The sequence below is a fragment of the Macrobrachium nipponense genome, chromosome 1 (assembly GCF_015104395.2).
Source record: "Macrobrachium nipponense isolate FS-2020 chromosome 1, ASM1510439v2, whole genome shotgun sequence".
In the NCBI taxonomy this organism is placed as follows: domain Eukaryota; kingdom Metazoa; phylum Arthropoda; class Malacostraca; order Decapoda; family Palaemonidae; genus Macrobrachium; species Macrobrachium nipponense.
The window spans coordinates 180,818,495-180,831,825 of NC_087200.1; the positions used below are offsets into that span (position 1 = coordinate 180,818,495).

Genomic DNA, 13,331 nt, shown 5'->3' on the forward strand with positions numbered 1-13,331 from the left:
AGAAGGGATTTCGGATCCAGTCCGTGGACGTGAATCTATAAAAATGGTTGGACCGGATTTTGATGATAGGACGTTCGTTTGTTACAGGGATTAGTTGAATCTTATTAACTAGATGAAATGAAAAGTTCAAGTCATAGGCCAAGCACTGGGACATATTAGGTCATTCAGCGCTGAAAGGAAAATTGAAAGTATAAAAGGTTTAAAAGGTGTATGTAACAGGAGGGAAACGTCACAGTTACAATATTAAACATTGTTAGAAGAGGGTGGAAAGTAAGAGGGAAGTAGGAATATGAATGGAGGTACAATAAAAGGAGTAAAAGGGCCTGTGCAAAGAGGTGCACTGACGGTACACTTCCTAAAGGGAGTTGAATCTTATAGGACAAGACTTTATGAAGGGTTGGATTGAGCCTACTGGAAAAATACTATAATATGAGAAGCAAGATTTTGGTTTACCAATTAAAGACAGGAGTTTTTTCCTTAATAAAAGAAATGACGAAAATCAGGAATACAATCCTATTCAGAAAATACAAATATCAACAGACAATATATTGCAGGCAGCAATTAAGTAAAGTTGAAAAAATAAGGCTTGCGTTGGATACAATCAGAAGAAAAAAAATTATAGAAAATGCTATAACTGAACGTTACTGAATAGAGCCTTATGCCATACAAGAATCAGATTCTGCACTACCGCCCCGATCGAACCCACCCCCCCCCCAAAAAATAAATAATAAATAAATAAATAAATAAAAATAAAAAATAAATAAAAAATAATCTCTGAAAAATCTGATTTAGATCCTATTAAAAATCAATTATGAAATTCACGAATTGGCTGCATCAGAATTATCGTTGTGACGAGTCAGTCTTCATTGGTATTGTTACCCTTCAATTCACTATTTATTTGCAAGTTTTTTTTATTATTATTATATAAAGCTTTCTTATTCGACTTATCCAGACAAGTAGATAATTGTAGTTTCTGGCTGTGCTGCATCAATGTAGCAACGAATCATTGACCTCTTGAGATATAGACTATTGTACTCTTTAATATTTTTTTGAAGAACTGGACCCTTTCTTTGCACTTACCTGATAAAAACTCGTCTTTATATATAGCAAATTATCAACATATTTTTTATCTTGATATAATATCCTGCAGTTTGAAGATTGCAACATGCAAATATGGTTTAAACGAATGCCGAATCTGTATACTATTGACAGTAATTGTGGATTTGTAATTAATTATTCTTCTGCGTGTAATATTCATAATGTTGTGATTTTTAAAATCCCTCACGACTTACTTTCATGGAGATGAATGAAATACTTCATTCAATTAGCTTAGGAAGATATAGGTCCAAGAAACTGCGTCTTTCTTTAAATAGAAAAAAAAATTATAAGAAAATTTGTCGTTTAATATTTCAGTAATTGATTGTAGACTTCATGTGCTATTGACCTTGGTAGGATTGACACCAGTTGACCTGACTGTCCAGTCACTAAAAAATATGACAGGTCATGAAAATTCTATATTTTCAGTAACATTGAAAAATTATGAAATATAACTCCTTAAAATTCCACAGTCTCAGTAACTTGGATATAACTTAAGATATCACATATCCTTAAATTTCTATATTTTCAATAACGTAATAAGAAAAATAACGAATATATATACATACACACACACACACACATATATATATATATATTATATATATATATATAAAATATATATATATATATATAATATAGTATTATATATATATATATATATATATATATATATATATAATATATATATATATATATATATAAATCTAAACTTCTACAGGCAGAGTAGCTTGAGTGAAACTTAAAATATTACATGTGTCATCAAAGTTATAAATTTTCAGTGAACGTACTAAAAAATAATAAATATATATACACATATATGAGTACATGTATACATGTGCTTATATATGTATACATACATACATACATACATATACACACATATAAATAATTTTATATATATATATATATATATATATATATATATATATATAGTATACCTGTTTACATACCTATATAAATATGTATGTATGATATCCCTTAAGATTCCACATTTTCAGTATCCTGAAATAAAACGAAAGAAAAAAAAATCTGGAAAAACTCTCAAATTCCGAAATGTCCACAGATTCGAGCGCGACCTGGCGATGAAGAAGCGCTCCCGGGAGGAGTCCAAGGTCCTGACGGTGAAGCACCAGAAGGAGCGAGAGGAACTTGAGAAGAACATGACGATCAAGAGGGACATGAAGAAGGAGAACCTCTCTCGCAAGATGCTGGAACACGAGAGGTAACGGCAAGAGAGAGAAATCATTCATTTCCTCTTTTCTTTTAGTCAGGAAGAGAGAGAGAGAGAGAGAGAGTATGAGCAGAATATAGATAGATAGATAGATTAATAAATAGAGAGAGAGAGAGAGAGAGAGAGAGAGAGAGAGAGAGAGAGAGAGTATGGGCAGAATATAGATAGATAGATTGATAGATGAATAAATAGAGAGAGAGAGTGTATGAGTAGAATATAGGTAGATAGATTGATAGATGAATAAATAGAGAGTGTGTATGAGCAGTTATTATATAATGTATATATATATATATATATATATATATATATATATATATAGAGAGAGAGAGAGAGAGAGAGAGAGAGAGAGAGAGAGAGTGTGTGTGTGTGTGTGTGTGTGTGTGTGTGTATGAGCAGAATATGGATAAATAGATAGATGAATACATAGAGGGAGAGATAGTTATGGAAAAAGAGAGAGAGAGAGAGAGAGAGAGAGAGAGAGTCAAAGTCAAAGCAAAAATTCTTCATTCCATTAAAATGGCTATTACATACATTTCATTATTCATTCTAGGGAAAAATAAGTCCACAAAACAAGAGAGAGAGAGAGAGAGAGAGAGAGAGAGAGAGAGAGAGAGAGAGAGAGTGGTGCAGTTAGAACAGAGACTGAGGGGGTGTCGGAGAGAGATGTATATGAGTACGTGCAAGTGGAGAAAAGTCGAATTATAGAAGCTGAATCCAAGCTGGCAATATCCTATCGAAACAACAAACTCCTTATACAAAGACTCCTCAAATCCTATGGCAATTTTTTTTTCTTTCTCCCACAGGGCGGCCACAGCAGCTCTGGTAGAGAAACACAGCAAGGAGATGATGCGCCTCATTCAGGAGAAGAGATCCGAGTTCCTGGACGACGAGGAGGAGGTCCTAGAACACTACCCTGCCCAACCCCCTCCGCCCTTGCCTCCCCCGCAGACCAAGACCGACATCTATACGGATCCCGACGAATTTGCTGAAGTCGATCAGCTGGCTATTCAGGTGAGAGAATTGGGCCATTGGTTATAAGCTCAGTTGGCGTGATTTACTGAACACTATACTTGCAAGAATCCATTCACACTTGTTGTGTATGAATTGATGTGTCATCATTTTGGGTGTGAATTCATACATCCCTGCCTCGATGGCGTGTATGAACTTAATAACCCGAATACTAAGGCGTATGTTGTATATCAGATTATAGTAAAAATGCGCACAAGATGCATGTTAATATGATAAGATAACATTCATTTAAAGTTTAACTTAAAATGAGTTTTACTTGAAGCATTCATACAAATGAAAGTTGAATTAACTGACGATTTTTCATTGAATTATTCTAAGAAATCGTGAAGTATTTTTGAGCCATTGAATCCAGTCACAAAATACCTCATTTGAAGCAAAGGCTGATGAAACGTTCATTTAACATCTCCAGATCACTTAGGTAATATATGCAGGCATGAAATAAAGATACATCTAACGTACGATAAATAAACGGTATTTCAAAAGATGTAGGTGGAGCCCCTGAAATTATTAAATCTGTCATTTTATATGATTAGATCCGTCATTAAGACGAAAAAATTTGTTACGGGCCGCTCTATGAGAAAGAGCCCGTGCTGGCATAAGGTCAGCGTAATGTAAAATAACGAAAATAAAACATAATTACTAAAAAGAAACATATGATTTAACAACATTCTAAAGAAAAGGACGGGAACCTTTGGCCATCAGACTCGTGGAATCTGAGGGTCAAACAGAATTCTAGGCAGCTGAGTTCAGGACCCGTGTTAAGCAGAACTTTCTGTTAAAACTTCTTCCCAGATGAGCCGTTTCCATCTATTTCTTTCCTGCGCTCCTGCCTATCAATTCCCTTCTCATGTAAGTCTCCTCTCACACAGTCCCACCATCTCTCTCTTGGTCTCCCACTTCTTCTTCTTCCTCGAACCTCCATCCCCATAGTATGTCTCCCAGCGTGGTCCTCATCTCTCCCCAACAAGTGTTAAAATTTATACCAATACCTTCTCATGTAAGTTTCCTCTCACACAGTCCTTCCATCTCTTTCTTGGTCTCCCTCTTCTTCTTCTTCCTTGAACCTCCATCCCCATAGTATGTCTCCCAGCATGATCCTCATCTCTCCTCAACAAACGTTAAAATTTATACCAATACCTTCTCATGTAAGTCTCCTCTCACACAGTCCTACCATCTCTTTCTTGGTCTCCCACTTCTTCCTCGAGCCTCCATCCCCATAGTATGTCTCCCAGCGTGGTCCTCATCTCTCCTCAGCAAACGTTAAAATTTATATCAATACCAACAGGTGGCACAAGAAGACCAGAAGACCTTCACGGACCTGGTGAGAATGCTAGTCGGCCAGTGCATTTCGGACGTGGAAAAGGCCAGGACGATCTTCCGCTGGATCACTGTCAAGAACTTGAATTCCATCACCTTCGACGACTCGGCGCACGGGGACACCCCCATGGGGTTGCTGAGGGGCATCAAATACGGGACTGAGTCCTACCACGTCCTTTTCAAACGTCTTTGCAGGTACTAGGAACAACAGGTAGACAGGGATTCTATTTTTTTATTATATGCAAGATACAAGGCAATCGTGTGATCAAGTTTACAGTTGTTTTAACAGTACCTGCTTATGCCAGTAGCTGCGACAGACAGTGTTTATATTTTCCTGTAGAAAGTATCTTTAGTTAAAGATTTGGTATGATTCTGAAATTGTAGTTTTTATGTCTCGTACAGTGGCAGACAGTATAAGAAAAAACTTAATTTGAGTTAGCCAAGTGTACGCAATTATCTCCAAGCAATGGTAATGATCAAACTTCATTATTTTTGGATTTGGTAATATGTTTAGATCTTTATGGGCAATGCTTTGGTTTAAGAAGGTTTTCTTGTTATTTTGAAAATCTGCAGTAAATTTTTTTTTGTCTTAAAAGCCATGAAAAAAAGAGCTTTGTTATGGTGTCGCTGAATAAGTATAAAGTTAATATTTCTGTATTGAACTTGTACAACGCTAAATTAAACTTCGTGTCGAATTCACAAAAGGACTTTGAAGTTAAGGAAACTATTTATTTAGTTATTAAAAAAATGACACGAGTTATGTCCTAGAAGTGATAACAAACGCCACTCCCTTCCAGTTACGCCGGTCTGCACTGCGTCGTCATCAAAGGATACAGCAAATCCGCAGGATACCAGCCAGGCGTCAGGTTCGAGGACAACAGATTCCGCAACTCCTGGAACGCCGTGTACGTCGCAGGGGCGTGGCGGTTCGTCCAGTGTAACTGGGGCGCCAGGCACCTGGTCAATGCCAAGGAAGTGCCCAAGCCAGGGGGCAAGAATAAGAGTGATAGTCTCAGGTAAGGCCTTAAAATGCGTGAATTTTGCCTTTCAAATTATGTAGTTTACTTTTTCTTATATCACGTATATTAAGTAGTAGTTGATTCGTGCACATTTTAACAAGTATACGTTGCAACTTACATCTTTCTGTTTCTTGTTTCCCGTGTGTTTCTACGCCTTGTTTCGTTCGTTATTTACATTATTATTTCCTTACGTTTTCTTTCTTCCGTATTTGTAAATTATATTTCCTTCATTCATTGTGATGTGCGGCTCTCAAATACGATGGCAAATAACACATATTTTAGGAAACAAGTGTACGTGTCTTTATATATATATATATATATATATATAATATATATATATATATATATATATATATATATATATATATATAAAGGTATATCAATCTTGGTGACATTTTCCTCAAGCTGTCAATATTCAGTTTTGTTTACATTGCTCTATATAATATCTGTTTTAGGTCGTGTTGAAATATAACATCATAACAAACATTAATTTTCTAATAGAAAATACAAGTCTCGAGCTTGAATTTTTGTTTCGTGAACTAGAATACAGAAGGAAATGACGCCTTTTTATGACATTTAGTTTTCCATAAAATATTTCACTTTACTGATCTGTTTACTTCGATTTATTGTAAATGGAAATCATGACAAAATGCACGTAAATTTGGTATTGGTTACTATAAATGTTATTATTATTATTATTATTATTATTATTATTATTATTATTATTATTATTATTATTATTATTATTATTATTATTATTATTATTATTGATAGAATGTGCATTGATATATGACAGAATCATTTGTCTCAAAAAGTTCCCTTTGGAATTGTTACACAGCATTCTCAGTACAGTATTATAAAAAAATTATATTTTACCTTAATTTCACAATAATATCTCCTGTCTCTTTCATTTTTTCTGTTATTTCTATACTCTGACATTGAAATAAAAGATAAGGTAGTGCTAAGAATCTAATAATCAATGGATGAGATTGCTTGACATAATCTGCAACCCAGAGTCTTCTTTATTGGTTGGTCAGAGGCCTTAGGTCCACAGCAAGTTTTTTTTTTTTTACTCTCTTACACAACTTACCACACCTAACCAAGATAAGGTCCCTTACTGGCATGCAATACACTAATCAGCTCAAAGTGAAACTACATTTATCAAACTTTGTAACTCACAGTAGATACTGAACTGATCGAACAGGTAACTTCATGTGACAAGCAAACTTTGTATATATTTATATGCTGATTAATGTTTATTTGATATTTTTTTCTGTTTTTAAAACAGAATCTTTATTTGGAATTCATTTTCTTCCTAGGATTGTTCTAGATTTATGATTACTGATGTTGAGTAATATAATAATAATAATGATAATAATAATAATAATAATAATAATAATAATAATAATAATAATAATAATAATAATAATAATAATGATAAAAGTAATTAATAATAATCATTATCAGTATCATCAGTTGCCTCATTAACCGTATCCCATATCATCTGGCCTGACATTTAAAGAATAATAATAATAATAATAATAATAATAATAATAATAATAATAATAATAATAATAATAATAATAAAATAATAATAATAATAATAATAATGACAAATGTGGCGCCGTGGCAGAGTGGGATAGGTCGTCAATGGACTGATTAAGCAACATTGGGGCTGGTCAGTCGTTGGATGGGTGACCGCTCTCCTCAGCGTTGATTCCTTGGGAAAGGATCTTTACCATAATTTCCTCAGTCTACTCGGCAGTAAAAGAGTACCTACTCCTGATGGGGTAGGGTCCAGCTATGGGTTAAATAGCAAAACTCAGCAATGATGTTAAGAAATGAAGGAATAAACGACAACGACGTAAATGGAACCTCTGGCAACAGAGGAGCTTCGTCCGGCAGCCAGGTATTCAACCCAATTGAAGGGGAAGACGGTCAGGTACTTGGAGGTCGTCATCCAACAACTGACCACCACAACGACAGTAACCAACAGCCTGAGATTGGAGCTACAGAAACAAACCAAAGGAAGAAATGGAAAAGAGAAGAAAATAAGGAAATATGAAGATGCCACATCAGAAGCAACCCGACGGAGAGAGGAGATAGAAGAAGGTTGGTCATCATCTGGAATGAGAGGAATAACACCCCCCAAACAGAGCAGAGGCTGGCAGACCAAGTAAGGAACATAAAGAAAAAGAACTGGCTCTCCCCAACAGAAAGAGAAGAACTGGAAAGGGATATGTCACACGACAATGAATTACACGAAGACGAACTGAGAGACGATGCCACAGAAGACGACAGGGATGATGAGGTATCAAACAACGACACACGAAGAAACACCGACGAAGTAACAGAGAGGACGGGATGGATAGAAAAGATTAGACAATGGATGGAGCCAGATACAGAGAGAACAAAGATCCCCTCCATGAAAGCCTACAACACCAAGAAATTAAGGGAGAAAACAAGTGAGGTCAATGCAATAATGGGCATAATACACACCACCAGTCTCACAGAAACAAATAACTTGGCATATGCAGGAGCAAGATTAGTAGCAGAACTGATGGGGATTCGAACACCAACACCACCAGCACAACCAACCCAACAGAAACCAAAACAGCAACCGCCTGGTGATGAGATCTGACTTAAGTAACTGAAAGAGATGGCAGAAAAAAGGCTAAGAAGCAAGAAAACAAGGGAGGAACTCAACGAGAAATACAAAGTACAAGAGAGGGGACTAAACAACACAATAGAAGATGTAAAACAGAGGCTTAAGGCCAAAGCACATAAGATCCAATGGTACACGAACAGGAATAAGGGATACCAACAGAACAAACTATTCGGAACCAACCAGAAAAGACTATACAGCCAACTAAGAGGGGAAGACAACCACCCAGAAATTCCTGAAGCCGAAGCAAGTAAGAGACTCTGGGAAAACATATGGAGCAATCCGGTATCACACAACAAACATGCAACATGGCTCCAGGAAGTCAAGGAAGAAGAAACAGGGAGAATAAAACAAAGATTCACAGAGATCACGACAGACACAGTCAGACACCAACTAAAGAAAATAAGAAAATGCCCAACTGGAAAGCCCCAGGTCCCGATGAAGTCCATGGATACTGGCTCAAAAACTTCAAGGCCCTACACCCACAAATAGCAGAACAACTCCAGCATTGTATCTCAAATCACCATGCACCCAAATGGATGACCACAGGAAGAACATCCTTAGCACAAAAAGACAAGAGTAAGGGAAATAGCCAGTAACTACAGGCCTATCACCTGCCTACCAATAATGTGGAAGTTACTAACAGGTATCATCAGTGAAAGGCTTTACAATTACCTAGAGGAGACAAACACCATCCCCCACCAACAGAAAGGCTGCAGAAGGAAGTGTAGGGGCACAAAAGACCAGCCCCTGATAGACAAAATGGTAATGAAGAACAGTAGGAGAAGGAAAACCAACCTAAGCATGGCATGGATAGACTATAAGAAAGCCTTCGACATGATATCACACAAATGGCTAATAGAATCCCTGAAAATATATGGGGCAGAGGAAAACACCATCAGCTTCCTCAAAAATACAATGCGTAACTGGAATACAATACTTACAAGCTCTGGAATAAGACTAGCAGAGGTTAATATCAGAAGAGGGATCTTCCAGGGCAACCTCACTGTCCCCACTACTCTTCGTAGTAGCCATGATTCCCATGACAAAAGTACTACAGAAGATGGATGCCGGGTACCAACTCAAGAAAAGAGGCAACAGAATCAACCATCTGATGTTCATGGACGACATCAAGCTGTGTGGTAAGAGCATCAAGGAAATAGATACCCTAATCCAGACTGTATCTGGGGACATCAGGATGTTTGGAATAGAACAATGCGCCTTAGTCAACATACAAAAAGGCAAAGTAACGAGAACTGAAGGGATAAAGCTACCAGATGGGAGCAACATCAAACACATAGATGAGACGGGATACAAATACCTGGGAATAATGGAAGGAGGGGATATAAAACACCAAGAGATGAAGGACACGATCAGGAAAGAATATATGCAGAGACTCAAGGCGATACTCAAGTCAAAACTCAACGCCGGAAATATGATAAAAGCCATAAACACATGGGCAGTGCCGGTAATCAGATACAGTGCAGGAATAGTGGAATGGATGAAGGCAGAACTCCGCAGCATAGATCAGAAAACCAGGAAACATATGACAATACACAAAGCACTACCCCCAAGAGCAAATACGGACAGACTATACATAACACGAAAGGAAGGAGGGAGAGGACTACTAAGTATAGAGGACTGCGTCAACATCGAGAACAGAGCACTGGGGCAATATCTGAAAACCAGTGAAGACGAGTGGCTAAAGAGTGCATGGGAAGAAGGACTAATAAAAGTAGATGAAGACCCAGAAATATACAGAGACAGGAGAATGACAGACAGAACAGAGGACTGGCACAACAAGCCAATGCACGGACAATACATGAGACAGACTAAAGAACTAGCCAGCGATGACACATGGCAATGGCTACAGAGGGGAGAGCTAAAGAAGGAAACTGAAGGAATGATTACAGCGGCACAAGATCAGGCCCTAAGAACCAGATATGTTCAAAGAACGATAGACGGAAATAACATCTCTCCCATATGTAGGAAGTGCAATACGAAAAATGAAACCATAAACCACATAGCAAGCGAATGCCCGGCACTTGCACAGAACCAGTACAAACAGAGACATGATTCAGTGGCAAAAGCCCTCCACTGGAGCCTGTGCAAGAAACATCAGCTACCTTGCAGTAATAAGTGGTACGAGCACCAACCTGAGGGAGTGATAGAAAACAATCAGGCAAAGATCCTCTGGGACTATGGTATCAGAACGGATAGGGTGATACGTGCAAATAGACCAGACGTGACGTTGATTGACAAAGTCAAGAAGAAAGTATCACTCATTGATGTCGCAATACCATGGGACACCAGAGTTGAAGAGAAAGAGAGGGAAAAAATGGATAAGTATCAAGATCTGAAAATAGAAATAAGAAGGATATGGGATATGCCAGTGGAAATCGTACCCATAATCATAGGAGCACTAGGCACGATCCCAAGATCCCTGAAAAGGAATCTAGAAAAACTAGAGGCTAAAGTAGCTCCAGGACTGATGCAGAAGAGTGTGATCCTAGAAACGACGCACATAGTAAGAAAAGTGATGGACTCCTAAGGAGGCAGGATGCAACCCGGAACCCCACACTATAAATACCACCCAGTCGAATTGGAGGACTGTGATAGAGCAAAAAAAATAAAAATAAAATAATAATAATAATAATAATAATAATAATAATAATAATATAGGTTATCATATTTTATAGCATAAACATTAGAGCATGTAGTTTTGAATTGTATTATAGCCTTAGCTGGGATAACCTGTAATTTATTTAATTTGGTTTGTAAATAACTGGAGTAAAAGCATGTTTAGTTTACCCACAATACTTAAATAATGATATAAATATTAGTTTTTGTTAATTAAAATTTATGTCATGCGTAGAGCCGAAGGATTAAAAGTCTTAAGAAGAATGTGAGGTCAGTACAGTTGATGAAGTCCCACATTTTTTCTCTTGAAATGCATCTCATCGAGACAAAATCTTTTATTATTTAACCTCACAATATATGTTAAGATATGTACGTATTACGTATTGCACAATATTTTCAGTATTTCTAGGAAATCTGAAGAAAAGTGAAGATTAATAGAATTAAATAGATTTACTAGATCATGTTCAGCTCATTCAAAGTCAAAATAAAAAAAAAATTGTTTCACATTATGCAAAACATTAAAATATATAAATTTGTTAAAACGAATATATATATAGTAATAGTTGATATAACTATGAAAACAAAATTGAACTGATTCACTTTGCTTTAATATTTTAATTATTAAGTAATATAATTTTTTTTACTCTTGAAGGTTTCTTTATAATTTACGAAAAGGTCATTAAAAACAAGTTATGAAGAGAATTTTCAATTTTCATAGATATCATCAGAGTAGTAAACCATGGACAAGAGATGGTTTTCCTCAGTGCAGACTAAGTTGCCATTGAAACGGTAAATCAGAATGAAATAGTAGATCGATACAGTTTCGTGTACTGTAAGTGCATGTACATAAATCGAGCACCTATATGCATATTTTTAGGGCAAAGTCGTAAATTTCTCACTAACTGTAAATTAGAAAGAGTAGATCTTCAGAAAAAGAGTAATTCATAATATTTTGGCAATCGGGATTTTTCCCACAAACTTCCACAACTAGTAAAAGATGTAAATAGTCTGTAACATTAAATGTGATATTCCTTAAATATTGCCAACCTGTAAAAACATGAGAGCGAGGATTTAAGAATCCATGAAAATATTGTCAAGGAAAGTATTCATATATGCCACAGTCAGCCTCAATTAACACTAAATACATTATTTCCTAAATATTGCCAATTTACACGCACACCTTTCCTACACGCACAAATTAGACTCAGCAGTCAAGGAAAATGTTTTTAAGATCAGTGATAACTGTGGCTGTGTGTCTATGGTCATCAAGTTCGATTTCTCTCTTGGCAGAGGACAAATCAGCTGATTTTCTCTATATTGTTTTTCTTTTACGACTCTGTTCTTATTTCATTATGTATATGGAAAACTGTATACTTATATTTGTAGTTCTAAGCAATTTTCCAAACCTCTCTCTCTCTCTCTCTGAAATTCTACCATTGCTTTTATAGTGTTACTTTATCTTGCTTTTATCATCTAACACTGCCTGCACTTGGCTGTGAATTTTGTATAGCAACGCATCACCTGAAACTGCTCAAGAAACTGAATCTTTAATTCGAAACTGTTTTATGGACCTAAACCCAAGAGAGAGACAGGTTCGATTCGTGAAAGTTATTCATTCGCAAGGATAAGTGAATTCGCTTTTATGGGGTTTTGTGAAAGCATATGTCAGTATAAGAATAGTCATGTGTTAATTACTAACATCTATTTTATATATATGATAGATAGATTGATAGTTAGATAGACTGATATGTCAGCCTGCAATTTATATATACATAGGGTAAGCATGAAGTTACGTTAATTGGTAACAAATCTATTTTATATATATGATGGATAGATAGATTGATAGATAGATAGACTGATATGTCAGCCTGCAATTTATGTATACATAGGTAAGCATAAAGTTACGTGTTAATTGGTAACAGATCTATTTTATATATATGATAGATAGATAGATTGATAGACTGATATGTCAACCTGTAATTTATGTATACATAGGGTAAGCATAAAGTGATTTATTTTAGGCCAATTATGCACTGCCTCTTTGGCCATCGAAGTCTATTCCACACTGTAAATATTTTGACTTTTCCCTTCTAAATAATTCGTGTAGACATTTCTGTAAATAGATTCATTTTGTATTTTCTTGTCAGCTGTAAAAATGTGCTTTTTAACCTTTATCTTGTCTAACTCTTGCAATATGAAAGGTAGGGATAATTAACTTAGTGCTTTTGCATGAGATCGCTCGGTTTCTTACGAAATAACACTTTTATTTCATCGTAGCTGAGACTTGATTGCTCCTTTGTCGTAGTGAACTTTTTATTTGAGAAACCAAACC

General features: G+C 36.1%; 1 protein-coding gene across 6 annotated transcripts in view; it reads left to right on the top strand.

Moving 5' to 3' along the window:
- The window catches only part of LOC135219884 (hillarin-like), a 172,507-nt gene that overhangs the window by 150,414 nt on the left and 8,762 nt on the right, over positions 1-13,331 (top strand). For all 6 annotated transcript variants that reach the window (XM_064257030.1, XM_064257028.1, XM_064257025.1 and 3 more), the window contains exons 6-9: positions 2,162-2,320; positions 3,133-3,340; positions 4,644-4,870; positions 5,473-5,691. In XM_064257030.1, the coding sequence (XP_064113100.1) occupies positions 2,162-2,320; positions 3,133-3,340; positions 4,644-4,870; positions 5,473-5,691 (813 nt within the window). The remainder of the gene's footprint in view (positions 1-2,161; positions 2,321-3,132; positions 3,341-4,643; positions 4,871-5,472; positions 5,692-13,331) is intronic.